Source organism: Callorhinus ursinus, unplaced genomic scaffold (genome assembly GCF_003265705.2).
Source record: "Callorhinus ursinus isolate GAN/ISIS: 27379988/994484 unplaced genomic scaffold, GSC_fseal_2.0 scaffold50, whole genome shotgun sequence".
Taxonomy (NCBI): domain Eukaryota; kingdom Metazoa; phylum Chordata; class Mammalia; order Carnivora; family Otariidae; genus Callorhinus; species Callorhinus ursinus.
This window is the reverse complement of record NW_027397112.1, coordinates 6869172-6890384: the sequence shown is the minus strand read 5'-3', so window position 1 is coordinate 6890384 and position 21213 is coordinate 6869172. Positions and strand designations below refer to the sequence as shown.

At 52.6% G+C, this 21213-nt stretch overlaps 1 protein-coding gene across 1 annotated transcript; it reads right to left on the bottom strand.

Annotated features, from left to right (window-relative positions):
* Window positions 1-9959: 9959 nt before the first annotated feature.
* Window positions 9960-20526, bottom strand: CACNG1 (calcium voltage-gated channel auxiliary subunit gamma 1). The gene is made up of 4 exons (XM_025889886.1): window positions 20292-20526; window positions 11431-11505; window positions 10302-10439; window positions 9960-10186 (listed from the first exon to the last, which is right to left on the bottom strand). The coding sequence occupies exons 1-4, from the start codon at window positions 20524-20526 to the stop codon at window positions 9960-9962; spliced, it is 675 nt and encodes a 224-aa protein (XP_025745671.1).
* Window positions 20527-21213: the final 687 nt, after the last annotated feature.

Here is a 21213-nt window from a genome sequence, read left to right as displayed (position 1 = left end):
TTACTTTGCTGAAACAGATCTGTTCATGCCACTCTCTTTCTGGTGGTTTCCCATCACAACCTGAGTTTCTTCACTGGACTTTGGAGGCACCCCCCCTCCCCACCCCATCCTCCAAGTTTTGTTCCCAAGCACCGTATACAGCAGACTAAATCAGACCACTTGCCACCCCCCACCCCCTCACGAGCCCTCGACTTCCTGCATGCCTTCAGCACTCTTGCCTCCAGCCCAGGTCTCCTCTGGGAAGCTCTGCTTGTTGTTCAAGACTGTGTAAACTCCAGCAGTTGGATTTAGCCCCTTTTTCTCTCTGCATGCAGCTGAGCCTTCTACCTCTGCTATCACAGGGTGTGTTTTACAGGTAGGGGGTTATGAGTTTGTGTCCTGTGCCTTTTACACAGCAGGCCCACGAACGCTCGCGGAACTGGCCGGCTCACAGGCTTGGATTAGAGAAGAACTTCAAGGCACTCTCCCTTCCCTGCTGACGTCCTTTGCCAATTCAGCACGGCCAGGTGGCGGCTGGGCCCGGAGTGATGGCCTGGGGTGCAGGAGGAGTGAGCTGTCCCCACCCACTCCACACAGCTCCCCGAGCAGTGACAAAGCATTAGCATTCACCGGTATTTTGTGTCTTACCAGGTATGACTGTTGGAACCCTTAGTTTGACAGCTTCCCCATGGTTCTGTCCATTTGGACGGCTGCTGCCTGCTTTAGCTTGCCCCAGTCTGTAGGCATATACCTACCATGCAGAGTTTGGGGAAAGTGATGAAATGCCCTTTTGTCTGAAGCCAGCTCTGGTTGATTGTAAATCCACAGAGGGAGGTAGTTAAATTGAACAGAAGCTGCAGCTTGCAAAATCCGTGGTATTATCCCACTCTTAGCTCATTAAAACTGGTGCCCTGCAAATTGATTTGAGCCACTGTTTCGGGAAACTGTGCTGCTAATCCCGGAGAAGAACGTGGCTCTGCTGAGGTGCTCAGAGGAGCCAGCAGAGGACTCCGGAAGGTGGGCATGGCTGGCGGGCTCTGGGCTCCCCTGCAAAGGAAGCCGGAGGAGGAGGAGGAGGTGTGATGCCGTTCGCTCGCTAATTGAACAGAAATGTGAATCTGAGGCATCTGATGACGAGCCCTCTGGATATGAGCGGAGTGCCTGGCAGTTCGGAGACCTTGCAAGGGGAACTCGGAAATGTTCTAATTAGTCTTTCGGATTTTGTCCCCTTTATGTACAGAAGACACAGGGGAGCCGCGAGGGAAGGGGCTGAAGTCAGGGAGTGGGTGGCTTTGGGCCTGTTCTTCCAACCCACCTGCTGGTCAGGGCTTTCATCCGTTTGGAATCTAGACGTGTCCGTGTTTTTACAAAGCTGAACAGGAGTGGGGGCCCTTGGCGGAGGCTCTTCTAAGGGCAAGTTTTGAGGATTCAATCCTTTTAGCTTCCTGACCAGGCTGAGAGCCGGTTACGTAACCTGAGACAAAAGTAACGAGGAACCGTTGGAAGGTGGGTAAGCCCACAGGCTCTCGCTGATGAATCAAACCTCCTCCCCAGGGTGACCCTGGAGGCCTCTGAGGACCCCCATCATTCCTACTGGGTTCGCTTCTGCTAACAGGGTGGACGGAAGAGGAGACTATTTTGGAAAAAAAAAAAAGTGGGATCCAGCGTAATGAAAGTAGTTTTCAGCCTTTCAGCAAAGCGCTTCTGGAAACGTGCGTGTTCTCCCAGGCCGTGCGCTGGTGCGCTCTTGGCCCGCAGCCCCGGCCCGGCCGCCTGGGTCTCCTTAGTCCCCCTCAGGCCGAGCGCGGGGACAGGCCGCTCTGGCTGCCGACGCCCAAGGCCAGGGAGCCCCAGGTCTTTCAAGCCCCTCTCTTACCTCGGGAGGCCTTCTGACTGCACCCCCTGATTCCTCCCTGCCCATCCTCCCCGGCCGCCTTCCGGCCCCTGCCCGTTAGCCAGCGGGGCGCTGTGCGGAGGGCTTGGAGGGAGGACTGCTGTGGGGAAGCTTCTCGCTGCTGGGCTCATCCTGAAGAAAATAGGGCCCTGCCCTTCCGAGAGTCTCTAACCCGGCAAGGCCTGCAGACACGACGAATTGCTCAGAATGGGGTAAGTGGTGGGGCCGTGAGCGAGCACAGCGTCAAGGGCACAGAAGGAGGGAAGCCTGAACTTTTGCATGAGGGGTCGGAGAGCGCGTCACCTCGAGCTGGCCCGTGGAGTAAGTAGGGCCGCAGCGGGGTCAGGAAGGGGGCAGGCGCCATGCCCCTCTGTGCTGCCAACACCCGCCCAGACCCCGTGGCTCTTGGGTTGTAACTCCTGCACCCCAGAACCGGCCGCGCCTGAAAGGCAGGTCCTGCTCTAACACCGGGCCCCGCACGCCGTGTAGTAGATACTCGGTGGCGTAGATGGAGTAATGGTTCCCCCAAAGACGTCCACCTCTGAATCCTCACGACCTGGGACCCCGTGCCCACCTCCTAATCCCTGGGACCTGTGAATTTTATGGAAAAAAGAGACCTTGCCAATGTGATTTAAGTTAAGGATCTTGAGATAGGGAGATTACCTTGGATTATCTGGACGGGCCCAGGGCAACCCCAAAGGTCCTAAGAAGAGGCAGGCAGGGGGGCCAAAGTCGGAGAGGCAGATGTGATGGCCGAAGCAGGGGTCGGAATGACGCGCCAGCCGGGGAAGGTGGGTGGCCTCTAGGGGCTGGACGTTCCCCCCCGCCCCCCCCTCTCCCGGAGCCGCCGGAAGGAGCCATCCCTGCCCGCACCTGGATTCTAGCCTTGCAAGAAGCCTTTCAGACTTCTGCCCCCCAGAGCTGGAAGAGAATAAATTTGTGTTATTTTTAGCCACTGAGTTTGTGTGATTTGTTACAGCATCAAAAGGAGATAAATACACTCAGTCAGCACATAATTCGTTTAAGCGAAGGACATCCTCTGTGTGAGAGACGGAGACGGGCTTGATGGGTCTGGAAAACTCTCTCTTGGTGGCCGGTGGGACACTGGGTGGCAGCGGCAGGGGAGCAAGACGAGGGTGCGGATTTGGGAGCTGTCTCGGGAGGAGCATGTGTGACACGTGGCTTGGGGAGCAAGCTGGGAGTCAGGCAGAGAAACCCAGCCGCGCTCGGCTTGGCCGAATGGGTAGGGAAGGCACCATCAAACAGAAGCAACAAAGGACGAAGGGTAGGTTCGGGCAAGAGGTGAGCGGTCGGGTCTGGACGTATGTGTCTGGGGCACTCTGGAGCACCTGGGGTGCAGGTGGGGACGTGGGGTGCAGGCTGGGATGGGCTCCCAGGGAGCGGAGGGCCTGGGAAAGAGTGACATTTCTCAGCAACTATGATGTGGGACGAGGAGGCTGAAGATGGGAGACTTGGAGACCCCCAAGCATAAGGGGCAGGTGCAAAAAGCAGGAGCCCTGTAAAGAGAAAGGACAAAGAGGAAATCCGGGGAATGTTTGGAAGGAACAGAGGCCCGAAGTACAAAATGCTACTGAAAGTTCTACTAGAATGTGGTTGGTAATGGTGAGGCCGTCGGTGGCCCCCAGGGGAGCGGTTCTGGTGGCAGAGGGGGTGGAAGACAGACTGTATGGCTGTGGAAAGGGGTGCAAAGTCAGTCTGCGGCGGCGAAAAATTATTCTGGGACACGTGTGAGCTGATAGGACGCGGAAGGTCGGGTGGTGATCCCAGAAGGAGGGACGCTTACTGTCCTAACGCTTTCTGGCTGTCTCCTTCCAGGCAGACCTCTCTCATCTGTGCCTCTGTTTGCCTTCATTGTACCACTTCCTTCCTCAAAATCCTTCCCTTGGCCATCCATAAGATAAGCAATGTAAACGTAATTTTAATTTTTTTTTAAAAGTAAACTCTACACTCAACATGGGGCTTGAACTCACGACCCTGAGATTAAGAGTCACGTGCTCTACTGACTGAGCCAGCCAGGCGCCCCCAAGGTAAACTTTATTTTGAGGAGAGCTTGCTTTCTTCCTTGAACTTGTACCAGTTATGAATGCAGGATTTGCCTCACTGAGTGTAGCTAGAAGGAATCTTAAAGATCATCTAATGGGAAGGTTCCCAAACGTTTTATTTATTTATTTATTTATTTATTTATTTATTTATTTATTTATTTAATTTTTAAGAAAAGATTTTATCTATTTGAGAGAGAGCACGGGTGAGGGGAGGGGCAGAAGGAGAGGGCGAAGCAGACTCCCCACTGAGCAGGGAGCCCGACCTGGGGCTCGATCCCAGGATCCCCGGGATCATGACCCCAGCTGAAGGCAGATGCCCAACCGACTGAGCCACCCAGGCACCCCTCAAATGTATTTCACAGTGATTTTTAAAATGTGTAAATCATGATTCCTGAGGCATGGGACCATTTAGTCTATCTCCATGTCTAAGAGGACCCAGAGGACAGTAGAACTGGGGGGACCGAGCGATGAGCTAGTATCCCATGCGTGCTGGTCCACCAGTTTGCCGGTGACGAAACTGAGAAAGTTCACAGCTGACCTAGTCTAGAACTCTCCATCACGCCCCGGGCCTGGCACATGGTGGGGCCTCAAGGATGTAGGTAATTGAGGGTATACCTTCGCATGGGAAACCGTATCGGGGCCCTCATCGATTCAAATGGAATACTCTGTGGACAGGCAACCCCATGTGTTCTTTACCCGACTCACAAACCTGCGTTGCTTTCCTCGGAGCAATTTATTGTCCTTCTGCCTTCTTGAAGGCACCTCCTGGGGGCACGGGCCCCCCCACGCGCCAGTGGACGGGCCAGTCGGCCTCTGCGCTCCGGGGGCTTTCAGCCCATGTGCAAAGCCGGCCTTGAATGGGGAAATGGAAGAGTGAAGTGTGTCAACAGAGCCTTTGCCATGGAGGCCATGGGGAGGCCCCTTGGGTGCAGGGATGGATCTGGGTCTTCCTGGCCTTGAGGGAGCCTCTACCTCTCCGAGGAAGGTGAGGAAGAGGAGAAGCTTCTTTCAGCCAGACTTCCGCGCCCTCCCGCAGCGGCAAATGTCACTTCTGTGAACCCCACACAACGGTGGCACTGGGGAGTTCCTGGAGCCCGTTTCTCGGCCAAGAGTCTGCTGCCCGGATCTGGGGAGCCGGCGTGCGAGCCTCTCGGCTTCTGTCATTGCCATCGCCTCTTGTGACAACTGCCGGCTGTCCCCCTCGTCTCACCCTTGGCCTCCTTTGTCATGGTGTCCCGTGGCCACTCCCTGAGGCAGGGCTGGCCTCCGTGGCTGTGTCTCGTTTTCCCCTTGAGAGAATCACAGGTCGCCACCTCCCTGCCTCCTGGGCCTTTCTAGGTAGACCACATCCTTGTGTTCATTAGCCTCATTAGGACTTGGTGGCCCCCAGGCCCTGGGAAATGCCACGTGTGTCTGCTGCGACCGTATCATCCTGGCGGAGTGGGCTGGGGAGGACGTCCGCAGTGTAAAGCAGTGACTTGGGAATTGATATCTGAGCTCCCTAAACTCAGAGCCCAGGACGCTCCGGTAGTGGTTGCAAATCCCCCCTCCTCCATCTTCGTGGGGTTACCAGGACCACTTTATGGGCGAAGAGAGAGGCAAGCCTAAACCCAAATCGACAATTTCCAAGAGGTCAGGTCTTTCATGTTCCAGCCGAAGGAAGAGAGCATCGCCCCTGGTAATGGCAATGAGCTCAGTTAACTTTCTTTACCGTGCAGGAGCCATGCCTCGTGGGGGGATGGATTTATAGCCTCGGTGGCTGCAAAGGAGTGACACCATGAAATGTGGGTGAGAGGGGGCCGTGGGCAGCTCCCTCCCAACCTGCACAGCACCAGGTAATAGCTGTGTTCCACATCACGGGGTCCTTAGTCCCTGTCTCTCCTTCAGGTCTTTTCTGAAAGTGGGCAGGATATGAATTAGAAATGAATTTGTAAATAAAATATTTGATCCAAATGGGACAGGCCACACTGGCAGGGGAAATATTGCTGTAGAATGTGATGAAAATCCATCTTTATTGGGGCAGCCAGGAAAAATCGAGATACACGCAGATCCTTGAAAGTTTCAGTCTCAAGGAGGGATTAGTGGGAACCCAACCGCTTGGTCAGGACCTTGTATGTGTTAGCCAAAGAGAGGGTGAGTGAGATGTCTCTTTTCACCCCGCCCCCTCCGCGCCCCAGTTACTAGACAGAGGTCGGGTGAGGACTGACTGGTAAAGGGCCCTGGTTAGACACTGGGAAAGCAGCAGGCCTGCTTCCGTTTTCTCCCGTGTACATGGGGACGGTTGTGGCTGCTTTCCACCGTGATGCCAAGTCACAGGAGCGTGACAGTAGGAAAAATCAATAATCTGAATCCTGTGTCTAAGTCAGCTCTTGATACTGTGTTCATCGTGGATGTTTTGCAATAGTTTTGACTTAAAAATGTCACACTTGGTAGAGATCCAAAAGAATTGCAAACAGAGTCGCAAAGACATATACTCGAACACCCTTGTTCATGGCAATATTAGTTGCAAGAGCCAGAAGGTGGCAGCCACCCAAGGGTCCATCAACGGACGAATGGATAAGCAAAACGTGGTAGAGTCAGTCACACAATGGAATATCACTCAGCCTTAAAGAGGAAGGAGATTCTGACACAGGCTCCCACATGGATGAACCTCGAGGACATTATGCTAAGTGAGATAAACCAGACAGGAGAGGACAAATACTATATGATTCCACTTCCGTGAGGTCCCTAGACGAGCCAAATTCACAGAGATGGAAAGGAGAATGGTGGTTGCCAGGGGCTTGGGGAGGGGGAGTGGGGAGTTGCTTAGTGGGGGCAAAGTTTCAGTTTGGGACGATGAAGAGTTCTGGAGATGGGTTGCATGACAATGTGAATGTACTTAATCTTATTGACCTTCACACTTAGAGATGGTTCAGATGGTGGGGCACCTGGGTGGCTCAGTTGGTCAAGCGTCCGACTCTTGACTTCGGCTCAGGTCATGGTCTCCGGGTTGTGAGATGGAGCCCCATGTCAGGCTCCTCGCTCAGCACGGAGTCTGCTTGAGATTCTCCTTCTCCCTCTCCTTCTACACCTCCCCACTATCTCTCTCTCAAATAAATAAATGAATCTTTAAAAAAATGGTTAAGATGGTACATTTTATGCTATGTATATTTTACCGCGATTTAAAAAAATCACACACTCAAAAATATTTATTACCGAACTGTTAGTCCTGGCTCGTCATGGAATCCAGTGAATTCTAAAGAGCCGAGAGAGTGAAGGTGTGTGAGACCTTGATCCGATGGTCGTGAAATGCACACACACACCTGAGCAAGGGGTCAGAAGGCCTGTGCGGTTGCTTTGCTTTGGGGCCCTCAGAGCGTGGCCTGGCTGAACCCTGCACTGAAGTCCAGTGGACACCCTGAATCCTGAGCCCGACCCAAGCGGAGCAAGCTGGACCAACTGCCCCTTCTGGACATCCTTCCTGGCAAGCATAGGTCAGTGGGCTGGGGAGAAAAACATGTTTTCCTTCCTTGGTTTGGTGGATCTGTTTCCTTTTTGGCATCAGGCTCTGTTTTGCTTTATTGTGGCATATTTTTCTCCACAGCAGAAGCTGGAGCAGATGCGAGAATGCGTGGCTCTCTGGCAGCTACCCTCAGATGCTTTTGTGTGCAAAGCAGTTTCGGGTGCACCTAGGACTCTCTCGAAAGAGTTCAAGTTCTGGGAAACCAAATGTATTCTGTTCAGTTGGTATTCCACTCAGAAGGGGTCTTCGGTGCCGAAAACACGGGCACCCATGTAGGAATCTAAGATGCACACTGGTCTAATTCTGGTAAAGGTCATCATAACAATAAAAACAATGGTAACACTGACTTCCAGAATGGAGTTTCTGGGATGAGGTCGTCTGTCTTTCTTCCTACTCCTAAACCGTGGCCCCAACTCCGTGGCTGGCCCAGACTTCTGTTTTCCCATTCTCCTACCTGGAGCACACTTGCTCTCGGGTTCTGTCTCTGCCTCTTTGGGACAGTGGCCCGCCGGTGGCTGTAGGGCCACGTGGGGCTGTGCAGCCTCCTCTAGGACTCACCTGCCCCCCTCCCTTCTCTGCAGCTCCCGGCTTTGGCTTCCTGACATTTATGTCACCCTGCTCTCTTTGACCCTTTTGCTTTCACAATCGTGTGCCAGCCATTTGCACCACTCCTGGCTGGAAAGCAGGCTGGGCTGGCTCTCTGTCCCCCAGGCTCCTCAGCCACCCCTGCAAGCCCAGCCCAAACCCCTGAGACAACATGGAGCCATCTGGACAAGCCCCACCACGACCCCCACCCAGGTGCCCCCAGACTCATGCTTCTTCCCTTTAAATTGTTCTAAGCAGAACGAATGGGTCTCTTTTCTCTCCCATCACAGATGGGAACATCGAAGGATGAATTAGCTGGCTGATGAGTGTACGGTTACTCCAGAACAGGGGTCAGCAAATTTTTTCCATAAAGGGCCAGGTAGTGCGAGCCAAAGAGCCTGTCACAGTTTATACCCTATTGCAAGAGTATATTACTGATTAAAATATGCCCTTACACCACTTGAGTGACTTTTTCTCTCTCTTTTTTTAAGATTTTATTTATTTATTCATGAGAGACAGAGAGAGAGAGAGAGGCAGAGGGGCAGAGGGAAAACGGGCTCCCTGCTGAGCAGGGAGCTGACCCTGGGACCGAAGGCAGGGGCTTAACTGACTGAGCCACCCAGGTGCCCTTGAGTGACTTTTTCTTTGACAGTTCCAGCGAAACTTTACTTACGGACACTGAAATGGAAATACTTTCCAAATATCATAAAATATTCTTCTTTTGATTTTTAAAAACGATTTGGAAGAGTAAAAACCATTCTTAGCCTGTGGACTGTATCACAGCAGGCAGCGGCAGGTTTGGCCCACGGGCTGTAGTTTGCAACCCCAGCTGTAGAGGACTGAGCGCTACCCCCGCGTCTGACTTACCATCTCTGAGGCCTGGGTGAATAGAACGGGGTTGCGGAAGGTAGAAAGTGTAATTTATGACACTCCCGGGGGGGGGCGCCCTAAGTGTCTAACTGCTGAGCACTGCTTCCTGATGTTCCTTGCAACAAAAATCCAGCATCTGAAATCAAGACAATGTGGTGCCGCTGCTTGAGTGCTGTTAGCACTTGGAGGTCAGCATGCTGGGGCTCTGGAAAGAACGCCTCCTTATTTTTAACACCCTTGCCTTGCCAGATGGTCTCTGGTTTCTCCCAAAGAAAATCCCAGGGCCCAGCGATCTAAGCTGGAATTCAGAACCTCTAAGTCTTATTGGTAAATAGGACCCCATTACCCCATCACCCCCCCACCTCATCCCCACACCTCCCTACAAAAGTCCTCAACACACGTGGCAGGGCGGGGGGGGGGGGACCGGGACACATGCTTTTCTTCCCCCTTCGGGGCCACCCGAGGTCAGGAATCCAAGCAATCTGTATGCAAGGTGCAAGGGAAAAGTAAGTTTTCAAAGAGCTTTTATTTCAAACACAGTCGGATTCTACCCAGTTAAAAAATGCTCTTCACGAGTCCTGGAAACCAAGGAGGGGAAGTTCAGTTCAGTGGAAAGGGTGTATCTTGTCCCAGAGAAGGAGGGAGGGGTTGGCTATTGACACAGGCAACACCCAGAACTGGTATATGAGCACAGGGCGTCCCTACAGGGCTCACGGAGGACACCTGGCCCCAGCTTATCAAAGACAACTGGCTCAGCGAGGACCACCTGGAGCTCCAGGGGAAGGGGGGGGTCCCCACCAGACACCCGTGCACCTGCCACCCCTGCTGTCTCCTTCCCACCCTGGGCAGGTGTGGATCATGTCCACTTGTCGGATTCCCAGGGGAGCCTGTCACAGCCCAGAGAAGGGCTCAGAGAGGGAAGCAGCAGCACCTGTCCTGGGGTAGGTGGGACCAGGGAGAGGTAAAACTCCCGCCTCCTCTCTAGAACGTTCTGGGCCGGGCTCGGCTTCCTGAGGGGAAAGCCCCGGGGGGGGGGGGGGTTGTGTGTGCTGGGGCTCCAGGAGGGCTAGTGCTCGGGCTCGGCGTCCATGCAGGACTCCCAGGGGTTCTGGGGCATTCGAGGCAGGGAGAAGAGCAGGAGGGCCAGGCCGCCGAGGAAGAGGAGGACGAAGGCGGCGCAGGCGCAGGCGAAGGACCAGGAGTAGTAGTACTCGATCCACACGGTGTGCTCGCTGTCGATCATGCGCTTCACCGACTGCCGCGTCACCTCCACCGACACGAAGACGCACAGGCCTGCGGGCCGAGCGGGACCTTCAGGGCCCTCTGCCCAGAGCCTCCCCGGGGCCGCGCGCGGGTCCCCGGTCCCAGCTCCGCCGCCCGGCCGCACGGGCAGGGCCCCCCACGCTACCTGCGAAGGCATAGAACATGGACGCCGGCCTCAGCAGGTAATCCCGCTTCTTCCGGAAGGACAGAAGCGCGCAGCTGGTCCCCATGATGATGAAGCCGAGGCTGAAGATGGCGATGGCGGCGGCCGAGATGCTGTACTCTGCGGGACAGGGGCGCGGGTGCCACACCGCGGCTCAGCGGCGGCCTCTGGGCGGCCCGAGGGCCGGTGCCGCGCGTCCTTGTGCCCATTTCCCTGGGGAGCACGCTGAGGGTCCGAGATGAAACCCCTCACTCAGAGTCACACGGGGGGGGGGCAAGGGGGGGCCAGGATGGCAACAAGACCCCCTGCCCACTCCCGGCGGGGGGTAGGCGCTAAGCTGCAGGTTCTTCCCCACGGGGCAGAGACCTGGCAGCAGGCCGGAGCCACGTGGCCGCAGACCTTTCTGGAACAGAAAGCTTCCTGTGAGCCAGGGCGCCGAGGGCGGGCTCGGGCGGAGGGTGGTCTGTCCTGGGACGCCAAGCAGCCGCTGCAAGTGTGGCTTGTTGCAGAGCCCCGTGCGTGCGTGATCGTGTGTGTGCACCCGCGCCACATGTGTGCAGAGTGCCAGAGCGAGTGTGCTCGCGTGTGCACTGGCACGTGAGGCTCTCTCCGAGCGAGCGTGTGCGCGCGTGTGTGCCCACACCCTGGGCAGGGTCGGCACCGCGCCGAGGTGCTTCCCGGAAGGCCCCCGGGGCACACGTGCTCCCAGAGCCCTGGGCGGCTGCCCTGACTCCCCCCGGGGGTGACCGATAGGCGACGGAGGGGATCAGCTCCCCGCACCCTCTGCCCCAGCAGCCCCGAAGACCAGCGCAGGGGGTTGGGGTAGTGTTGCATTTTCCCGTCACTCCGGCCTCCCTCGGGCTCGGCAGGAAGACGATTGCGGGGCCTCCCCGGAAACCTCTCCTTCCAGGCTCTCTCAAGGCCTGATGGACCCAGAGCTCAGGACGGCCGGCGCCCAGGGCTGCGGGCTCAGAGCGCAGAGCATCAGGCCGGAGCCGCTTTGCGCTGCAAGCAGAGAAGTCAGGGCTTTTGTGCCAAATGGTTTTCTGGCTCAGCAGCCTGGCCAGGAATCACTCTTCCTGACCCTCCCTGCCTTCCCCCACTGGCTCACCTTTCTGAGTAGTGACTTCGAAGATCTCTGAAGTCTCGCCTGGGTTAAAATGCCTGAAGTAGGAACAGTTTTTCTCTGCAAAGGAGGGAGACAGCCTATGAGTTGAGCGAGAGGGTTGGCAGGCTCCACCAAGAGAGGGTGGGTGTGGTATCCCCGTGGACTGGTCCTCCCTTCCCTAAACCCCGAATCTGAGCTGAAACAAACATCTTTCTCTGCTGCTTAGACCAAAATTTCAGCAGGATGAGGGGCTTTCCTAAGAGGCTAGGAGATCTTCAGGGAGCAAAGGCCGACCGAGTCAAGGGGGCACAGAGTCCTGTGGGCATTGAGCCCATTAGGCAGATGGGGTAACTGAGGCTCAGCAACTCATTTCTCGGGGGGTGCAGGGAACAGCGTCAACAAAGGACCAGAAGGTGGTTCTCCCCTGGGACTTGTTGGGCAAGGTCTGGAGACCTGTTTGGCAGGGGTAACTGGTGGGTAGTGGATAGAGGCCAGGAATACTGCTAACCATCCTGCCTCTACAGGACAGCCCACACAGCATAGAATTAACTGGCCTCAGTATATCAATAGGGCCGAGGTTGAGAAAGCCTAGTCATACCAACATCTAGGGCTGTGTTTCCTGTCAGTATCCGGGCCCATCCTGATGCACTGGGTGTGACCTGGAAGCAAGTGATGTATTTCAAAAGCTTCCAGAAGATTCTGTTGCTCACCCAGTTTGGGAAGCCCTGCTCCAGGTCTCTTAAAATGCCCCATAGAGAGCTTTTCTGAGTGGGCCAAATGGATGGATTTGAGTGCAGGGTAGAGAACTTCCATTCAGGGGCCAAATGTGGGTGATCATCATGTCATTTCATCAGACCCTTGGACACCTGTGGCCAGACAAAACCTCCTCTGGTCAGCTGCTGTTCTAGCTGATCAGTGTCAGGAAAGCCATAGAAGATCTGTGAACAGCAGGACCAAAAATCTGGATTTGATGGGGAAGGAGTCAGAACAAAGAAATTCATGCTGGTTTTAAACACAATTTCAGGCATAATTTCTCTTCCATTTTTCTCCCTTAATTTCTCTTGTAACTTGACATACTTTAAAATTGAAGGATATTCTTACTGCTTATTGAGTACAGTTTAATATTCTTTACTCTGTTTTTAGGAAGTAGCTGAATGGTTTTTAAAAAAAATATTTTATGTTTCTTAACATTAAATTGGGTTGCTTTTTATTTGTGTGAGGCCCTCCATTGATTTCTACTTCCTGTGGGTCCATGACCCTCAGTAGGAAACACCTCCACTCCTAGTTCAGATGGTGTCTAGTTTGTGCATTCGTTTCTTCACTTTCAGGCTATATTTCAATTATCATGATTATTGATGCCTGGTTTCTTTTGGAAGTGTACCGGAGGTGTTGCCAAAGACATAGCTTTCAGTGGGTTGCAGGCTTTCTTCTGTCTGACCTAAATCATCTTATTGCCACTGAAGCCTATGGCCTCCCCTCCTTTCCCCTCCCCCAGTGTCAGGTTTGCTGCAGCTCCCATGATGGAGAAGGAGCTGACCCCTGGAGATGAGCCTGGGTTAGCAGCAGTGAATGTTCTGCGAGGTAAACAGCCTTCTCTTTGAGCTTCTATATTTAAATCACTTTCCTTTTGAGCAGAGTTACCTGGGGTGTCTGACTGCCAGCAGTGATGTCAGAATTAATGCTGCTCTTTTCTCTCACAGCTTCCGGTGCTATTTTAAAGCATAATGCAACCCTCTTCTATTTGTTATATTATTAGCTATAGATTCTCCTGAATCACTGCTTCTGAATGGCTCGTGCGATGTCGTAAGTCTCCATGTGTGTCTCCCTCTGGACAAAGGAACATTTCTGTTTCATTCTTTAAGGGCCAATTTTGGTTGTCATTGAAAACCCTCTGAAAAGAATTGACTGGATTCAAGTATATTCCACAGTCAGCTGCCTCCCCGACTACTCGCAATCCATGAGTTAAAAGCCTCTGGGCCGTGAGAAAAAGGCCCATCAGAGCCTGGCCAAAGCATCGCCATTTGGCAGTTCCGGGCTGCTGAGCCCCTCTCGCACACGTAGTGTTTGTGTTGTCAGCCCCCCAAGATCAGCGGCGGGCTCCATCCCGACAAACCGCTGCTTGCGTGAGAACCATCTTAGCTCAGACTGTGGTGGGAGGCTGCCCATCTGAGGAAGCCAGCCTGTGGATTTTCTGGGGGAGATTTCCCCTTCAGTGACCCAGGGACACTCTTCCCTCTCCTCCCCTATGAAATGATAGCACATTGTGTGGGATGGGGGGCACCCAGTGGGTGGGATTCCCACACAGGACATCTGGAAGTCTCAGCTTCTCTCTGATGTGGCTGAACGTAGGGCGCGAGAATGGATGGGCCAACCCCGTCCCCTCTCTTGAACTTAGCACATGAGCAAGGCCAGCGTCTTCTGCCCTGAGCCTGGGGGTAACATCTGCTCTAGGGCCCCAAGGCTGTCCATGGAAGACCACAAGCCCCTTTGTGGCCCCTGATGACCCCAGCCGGGGTGGGGGCACGTCAGACCCAGGTGTCATTTCAGACATGTCCAGCACCAACAAGATGCTCATTCGGGAAATATCAAGCCGGGTATCTGCCTGTGTCACTCAAGATTGCCCAGGCTCCTGTTGAGGTGGGCAGACCTCGCTTCTGCCCCTTTGTCTGGGGGTACTGGGTACACTGAGCCTCAAGAGCAACTTAAAAAGGAAGGACATCAGAGATGGGCCCGGTGTGGGCCACTTAGTCACAGGTGAGGGGCTTGGAGGAGAGAGGCAGTGACAGCTCGGTGACAACTGTGGAGATTCTGAGCCTTCCTGCTTCTGCCTTTCTGATCCTTCCATGCCTTTCCCTGGCTTCCATTACAGCTGCACAAAGCTCAGGGCTTAGAGCTTGGTCTTGATGGATTATAGCCCCTTTACTGGGGCTCTGGATCAGAGAAACAAGTGCTCTGGATCAAATCAGTGGAGATAGTAGTGTCAGGGTGATGATCTGGGACCAATAATCAGGATGTTGGAAGTTCCTCCAGCCTCCTTTGTCTCGGCAAATGGCTCATGGTGACTCTAATATTTGTATTTCTATTTTTCTGTATTTCAGAAATGTCTGTCATAAACAGAAGACTCAGTGGTCTAAAAACTTAAGTGGGTTATTCCTTAAAAAATATGGTGAACTTGGGGCACCTGCATGGCTCAGTCAGTTGAGTGTCCAACTCTTGGTTTCAGCACAGGTTATGATCTTGGGATCATGAGACTGAGCCCCATGTGTGGCTCTGCACTCAGCGTGGAGTCTGCTTAAGACTCTCCCTCTCCCTCTGCTCCTCCCCTCTGCGTTCTCTCTCTCTCTCTAATAAACAAAAATAAATCTATAAAAATAATATGGTGAACTCAGCTATTAAGCTTGACTGGGTTCGGAGTATTCTGGTTAAGCAAGTATTCTGGTTAAGGGAATGACTACACAGAACTATATCTAACTGTGCCAGTTTCAAAGAACTAAAACAGAAGGCATGTTTAACTCCAACCTGAACCTGAGTTAATGCGGGTTTTCTCTGATAGTCGGGGTAACTTATATGATTAGGGGATGCTTCTGGGTTATCGCTGAGAATGTATCAGTGTACCCAGTGCTGGTTGATGCAGACTTTAATATATTTCAAAAAATACCTTCTTTTACACAAAACCAAGGGAACTAGTGACTTCAGGGTTGGAAAAAATATTTAACTTACTTGTTACTTGCATCAACGGCAGGGCTGTCTTCACCCTTTTTGTAAAAGAAGTTCTTGATGCTCCCGACAGTGGTTTCTCTGTGCTCTGTCTCCCCCTACCACTCTGATAGAGGACTTTTATCCAGTGGGTTGAAGAAATCCCCAAGACCCCAGCCCCCAGGGTCAGAGCATTGCTGTTCTATGGGGGAGGTGGGGAAGTCTGGTTATGGCCTGGGTCTCTAGCATTAGCTCATGTGGATGGGAAAGGGAGCCCCTGAAATTCTTGGGGTCCATAACATGATGTTCCTTCATATGGCTCCAGTTCTTGCACCAGGTTCTGGAAGAGAGGATGAACCATACGGGAAGTGGGGTACTGGGACAGTCTGCCGCCTTAGCCTAAAGAGCCAGAGCCAGAGAGAAACAACATTCTGTCCAACCCAGGGGCAGGGGATGTGATTCACTTGGGCTTTCAGACAGACAACCTCTCCTGACAATGAGGGAAGACCCTACTCTTATTCTGAAGGCATTAGAATTGACCTCGGATGTTGATCTTTGCATGACAGTTCTTCTAAAACTCTTTGGGTTGGTGGGAAAAACCAAACTAGACAATTTATGTCCTCAGAGCCCCCAGCATTCTATGGCTGAATGGGACCTTGAAAAGTCTCTGTTGAACCAGGTCCTGGTCAAGCTTCTTCTAAACCACGTCATGTCAAAAGTTGGCCTCTTACTGTGTCTGCCTGGATGAGCAGGTTTTAGGAGTTGTGTTTGTGTGTACAGTGGAGGATACTGTATGGGAGTGGGCTGGAGAGAAAAGGGGCTCTGGATCTGAGACTTGGGTGTTCAACTTGTGAGAAGGTTAGCTTTGGGCAGGCCACTCTGAGCCTCAGTTTTCCCACAAGTAGAATGAGAACCACCTGAAGAATGAGAGCCTCCTTACTGGGTTGTTGTAAACAGTATAATGTAGTGACCAAGAAGGTGAATTTTAGGGATATGAACTCTAGCTGCTCTGCCATGGTAATTGTGTGACCTCGGTCAGGTTACTCAAACTCTCTGTGCCTCATTTTGTTTATCTGTGAGATGGGATGATGATAATAGTATGGACCTCCTATTTCTATTTGTCATCCTGCTGCCTTCTGGCCCCCATGGTTTCTGGAAAAATATCAGCTGTAAATCCTACCTTAGTAAGATTGCTTGTACGTGATAAGTCATTTCTTGCTGCTTCCAAGAATCTGTGTCTTTATCTTTCAACAGTTTTGGTCATCACGCGTCTAGGTGTGGATTTATCCTACTAGAATTCATTAAGCACCATGGATTTGTAGATTAGTATTTTTCATCAAATTTGGAAACTTTTCAGCCATATTTTTCTGCTTTTCCGCTTCCTGCTCCTTTCTCTCTCCTGTCCTTCTGGGACCACCATTGTACCTTTGATACTATCCCACAGGACTCTGAGGCTCTGTTCATTTTTCTTCTTTTTTTCCCTGTCTATTCCTCACACTAGCTAATCTCAATTGATCTTTCTTCAAGTTCACTTATTCTTTTTTGCACCTGCTCAGATCTGCTATTGAACACTTGTAGTGAATTTTCCATTTCAATTATTACAGTTCTCAACTCCAGAATTTCTATTAGGTACTTTTGTTTATTTTCTTGTGTGTGTGTGTTCTTTTTAAAAATTTATTTATTTATTTGAGAGAGAGAGAGAGAGTACAAGTGGGAGGGGCAGAGGGAGATGGAGAGAGAATCTCAAGCAGACTCTGTGCTGAGCATGGAGCCCGATGTGGGGCTTGATCTCATGACCCTGAGATCATGACCTGAGCCAAAACCAAGAGCTGGACATTTAACCAACTGTGCCACCCAGGCACCCCAAAGTATTTTTTTTTAAGTGGCTCCATGCCCAGTGCAGAGCGCAACACAGGGCCTGACTCACGCTATTAGGTCCTTTTACAATACTTTCTATCTCTTTATTCATAATCTCTGTCATGAGACATCATTCTCATCTTTAGTTGTTTAGACTTTTTTTTAGTTCTTCGCACATATCTAAAATAGCTGATTTAAAGTCTGTAAGTCCAATATCTGGGCTTTCTTAACGATCTATTGATTGGTTTTATCCCCCTTATATATGGGCCATACTGTTTTACTTCTTTGCATGTCTTGTGATTTTTTTTTAACTTAAAATTTAAATTTAAAGCTGGAATATTTAAACAATATAATGAGCAACTCTGGAAATCAGAGTCCCACCTTTCCCTAGGGTTTGTTCTTGTTGCTGTTTGTTATTGTTTGTTGAGTGACTTAATTAATTTTGTAAAGTCTGTTTCCTTTGTCATGTGGGACCACTGAAGTCTCTGCTCAGTTACTTTGGTAATCAGATCACATTTTATAAAATGCTTGGAATAATACATCTCCCCGTCTTTACTGAGGGGCTCTGTGCTAAGCAGAGAGCTAAGCACTCCACCAAGCAGGCTGCATTTCTGCTTTAGCCTTCACTTTCTGCTTGCCCACAGCCTCAAGATCAGCCCAGGGTGAGAGCTTAGGGCCTTCTCAGGCCTTTCCTTATACACCATACAGCGCTCTGCATGCACAAGGCCTAAATTCTCCAGAATATGTTGGAGCTTTTCAAAGCCACCTATGGACATCTCATTCTCTAGTTTTTTGGCTACCCTATTGTTTGCCCTGACTGTTGCATACTGCCTCAGGAAGCTATGCTATTAAACAGTTGTTTCTCATTGTTTTTGACAAATGCCCCCTGGGAAAAAGACTGTTTCCACTGAGTGAGCTCAGCGTCAGGTCAAATAAAGACAGCCTTGCAAGTGGGGACTTCCAGGAAACCACCAGACAGATCAAATAATGACAATTCTCTGGGAATGAGGCTTTGAAAGAGATCTGGTCCCATCTGTCCCTTTTGGGGGCTGCCAGGCTGCTAAATTTTCACTGTTTGCCGGCTGTTGGTTTTCAAGGCTATGACAGAGTTGGGGAGGGGGAACAGGAGTAGAGCAAGTGAAAGCACCACAGAACTCACCATTCTTACTGAGATTCACCTATTTTTCTCGAAGAAGCCCTCGCTGGATTGCTGCAAAACTGGTTAATTTCCAGCATTCTGAAAAAGGTTATTCTGACCCTTTTTGCCAGAGTTCTCATTTTTTTTTATGGAGAAGACGGTTTTTGGAGATCCTTACTCTGCCATTTCTTCTGATGTCATTCAAAGTAAAAATATGGACGGCACTGAAAACAATATTTGGCAGATGGTACTAGATTTGTGTTTGTGGTTATGACTCCTGTTAATAATAAATGAGAGAACATGTATGAACTCTCTTCCTCCCTGCAGCAAGGAGTAATCCCACAGAGCACAGGAAAGGTGGGTGGGGAAGGAAAAAGGTGTCCATCTGCAGAGAAAGGAGAGGGGAGAAGGCAGGAACATATTTCAGAAGCTTGTCGGAGGGTAGGGCAGGGCTCGAAAGTGTAGGAGGGAGGATTCACTCTGCACCAGGGCAAGAAGGCATAGAGATAGACTCTGGTCAGGCTCAAGGCCAAACCATGCCTGCTGGTCCTCTACAGCCAACCTCCTGCTCGTTTGTCTCTTCCTTGTATGGACTTGCCTCGCCTCCCTGCTCATCTGCTCTATAAACTCACCAGACTTTAAAAGGCAGGTGCTTCTGAGGCCAGGTGGATAGGACCATAACAGTGCATTCCCTTGCACAGTCCGGAGAGAATCTGCCTCACCCTGCCCTGCCTGCCCTACCCATGGGAATTGGCTGGACGATGCATTTGTTTATGGCGTGCTCGGCCCTGGCTGAGGAGCGTGGGCCTGTGAGCTATGTGATACCCTTCAAAAGCACATGTCCACGTCTGTTAAAGCCCTCAGCCCGGGGACTCAGTGTTTCTAAGACAGCTGGGTATTTATGAGTCTCCCATGTATCTAGGGGGAATGAGCAAGGCAGGGGTTTTCTAGAGCCAGCAGGAGGGAAAAGAGGAGGAAAAAGAGAAGTAGAGGAATGGAGTTTGGGCTCCCTTGTCCCACACACAGACTGCAAGATCTCTGGGGACTTAGCATGGACTTCCTTGAAAGGCGGGGTTCAGGGAACACCCAGTCTGATCACAGAGGGAATGATTCTGAAAATCAGGTGGGTCACTGTACTCACCCTGGTCCACTGCCACCTTACAGTGACACCGGTAAGCAACTGGAAGGGGCTTGATGTTGCTGAACCCAAGCACTGGGTTTTACAGGAGACAGCAGAAACTGCATGGGCTTTGTTGACCCCAGAGTCACTGTGGGGGTGGGGGTGGGGGGTCGTGGGCCATGTAGGACGGAGCCCAGACCTCTGATTCTCCACACAGGGCTCTTTCCTCAGCATGGGCTCTGTCTGCTATGAATGTGGAGGGCTCCCCATTTGCAGAATAGATTGGTCACCCTCATACCAGGTATTTTTGACAAAGAGCTCACCTTTGATGTGCAGTTCAGTCCTACTGGGGGGGCTGGATTGAGGAACGCGCTTACATTTGAGCAGGAGGACATGCTTCCCAGCTCTGAGGGGGTCTGGGCTAAGAGAATGCACAGGAGTGATGGTTCTGACAAAAAGCAGGTCTACAACCAGGTCCTGCTTCACAGATGTGTGGCCTCTGCGGTCAGGCAAGGGCCCCACACTTGGCTCCAGGCTTCACTGTTGCCATCTTGAAACTCTTAAGAATAATCACAAGGAGCCCTGCGTTTCCAATTTGCCCTACGCCGTATACATTGTGTGATTGATCCTGTCTCACGCCCGGCCTGGAGGCTGTGGAATGAGCGTGCCCGCCACACGTGTCCCTTCAGCCCAAGGACTTACGGCCATTTAGCCTGTCTGTGCTGGGGAGAGCAGAAGCCTCTGATCTGGTAGAGCCGCGGATTCTTTCCTGAGCCTCTGGTCCCACCTGTGCAGCCCTGGGCTCGGGGTGAAAAGCCGGGAGCCTCAGCAGGACAGAAATAGCTAGAGACAAACGCCCTCAGTTTACGAGCCGGCTCTGGCCTCCAGGATGACACACGCACTTCACGTCCTCCTCCCTGGGCGCAGAGGGCTGGGCGGCATTTCTGTTCTGAGGCAGGGACACCTGCCCTCTTTCCCATAGGCACCTTTTCCGGGGGCAGGGGATGAGGAAGGGCAGGGGGTGGGGATGGGATCGGAGAGTGGGTACATTACCCCCAGGCAGGGTGATGGGTCCGCAGGTCTTGTCCTTGCTGTCGGGCATGACAATACGCTTGGTGCAAATCCGCCAGAGGCCAAAGTGGGCCGCCTCGCAGGTGGCATTGTGGTGCTCCACCTCGGGGCTCAGCACGGCCCAGTGGTCGGTCACCACAGCCACCAAGGCCAGCACGATGCCCACCAGGATGCAGAAGAGGGTGGCGCGGACCTTCGGCGCTTGGGTCTGGGACATGGTGGTGGCGGAAGAGTGGGTGCCCTGGGCACGGTCTGGTGGCAGTGTCTCCCGGGCAGGTGGTGGCCAGGCTGGGGAGGTGGCGGCGATGATTGAGCTGGGGGGTGGAAGCTAAGTTTAGTGTGTCCGGCTGAGCCAGAGGGGGCTGGCCTCGGGGCTGAGGGACACCAGACGGGGCTGAGCAGCTGCCCAGACGTGTCAGGGGCCTGAGGGAGGCTTCTATTAATGCACATCTCAGGCGTGTCACCAAGGATAGCTTCTCCTCAGGTTTCAGGGCTTTCTTTCCCTCTTGGGACCTGAAATACCTCAAGGAGGGACCAGGAGAGAAGGCTCTAGATGGTGACTTGAGACCTCCCCAGTTGCCAGCTCAGGATCCTTGAGTGGGAAGCACTGAGAGGTAGGCCCCAGGGACACTAGGGGTGTGGGAATCTGCCTGCTCTGGGCTGCAGGAGCAGGGGACACTGCTGGGTGGGGGCAGGGAACCCTGGGGGACACAGGTGCCACAGCCTGGTGCTCTCACCAGTGGGGGTGGGTGTGAGTGGGTCCTTGTTCTGGAGGTTTGGGGGACTCAGGATCCTGCCTAAGGACATCTTGAGGATCCCCTGCCAGGGCCTCTGGAGCCCTAGCACATCCCCAAACTGCAGGAAGATTTCCGGTGGCTCCTGGGCCTGGCATTACCCAGCACTG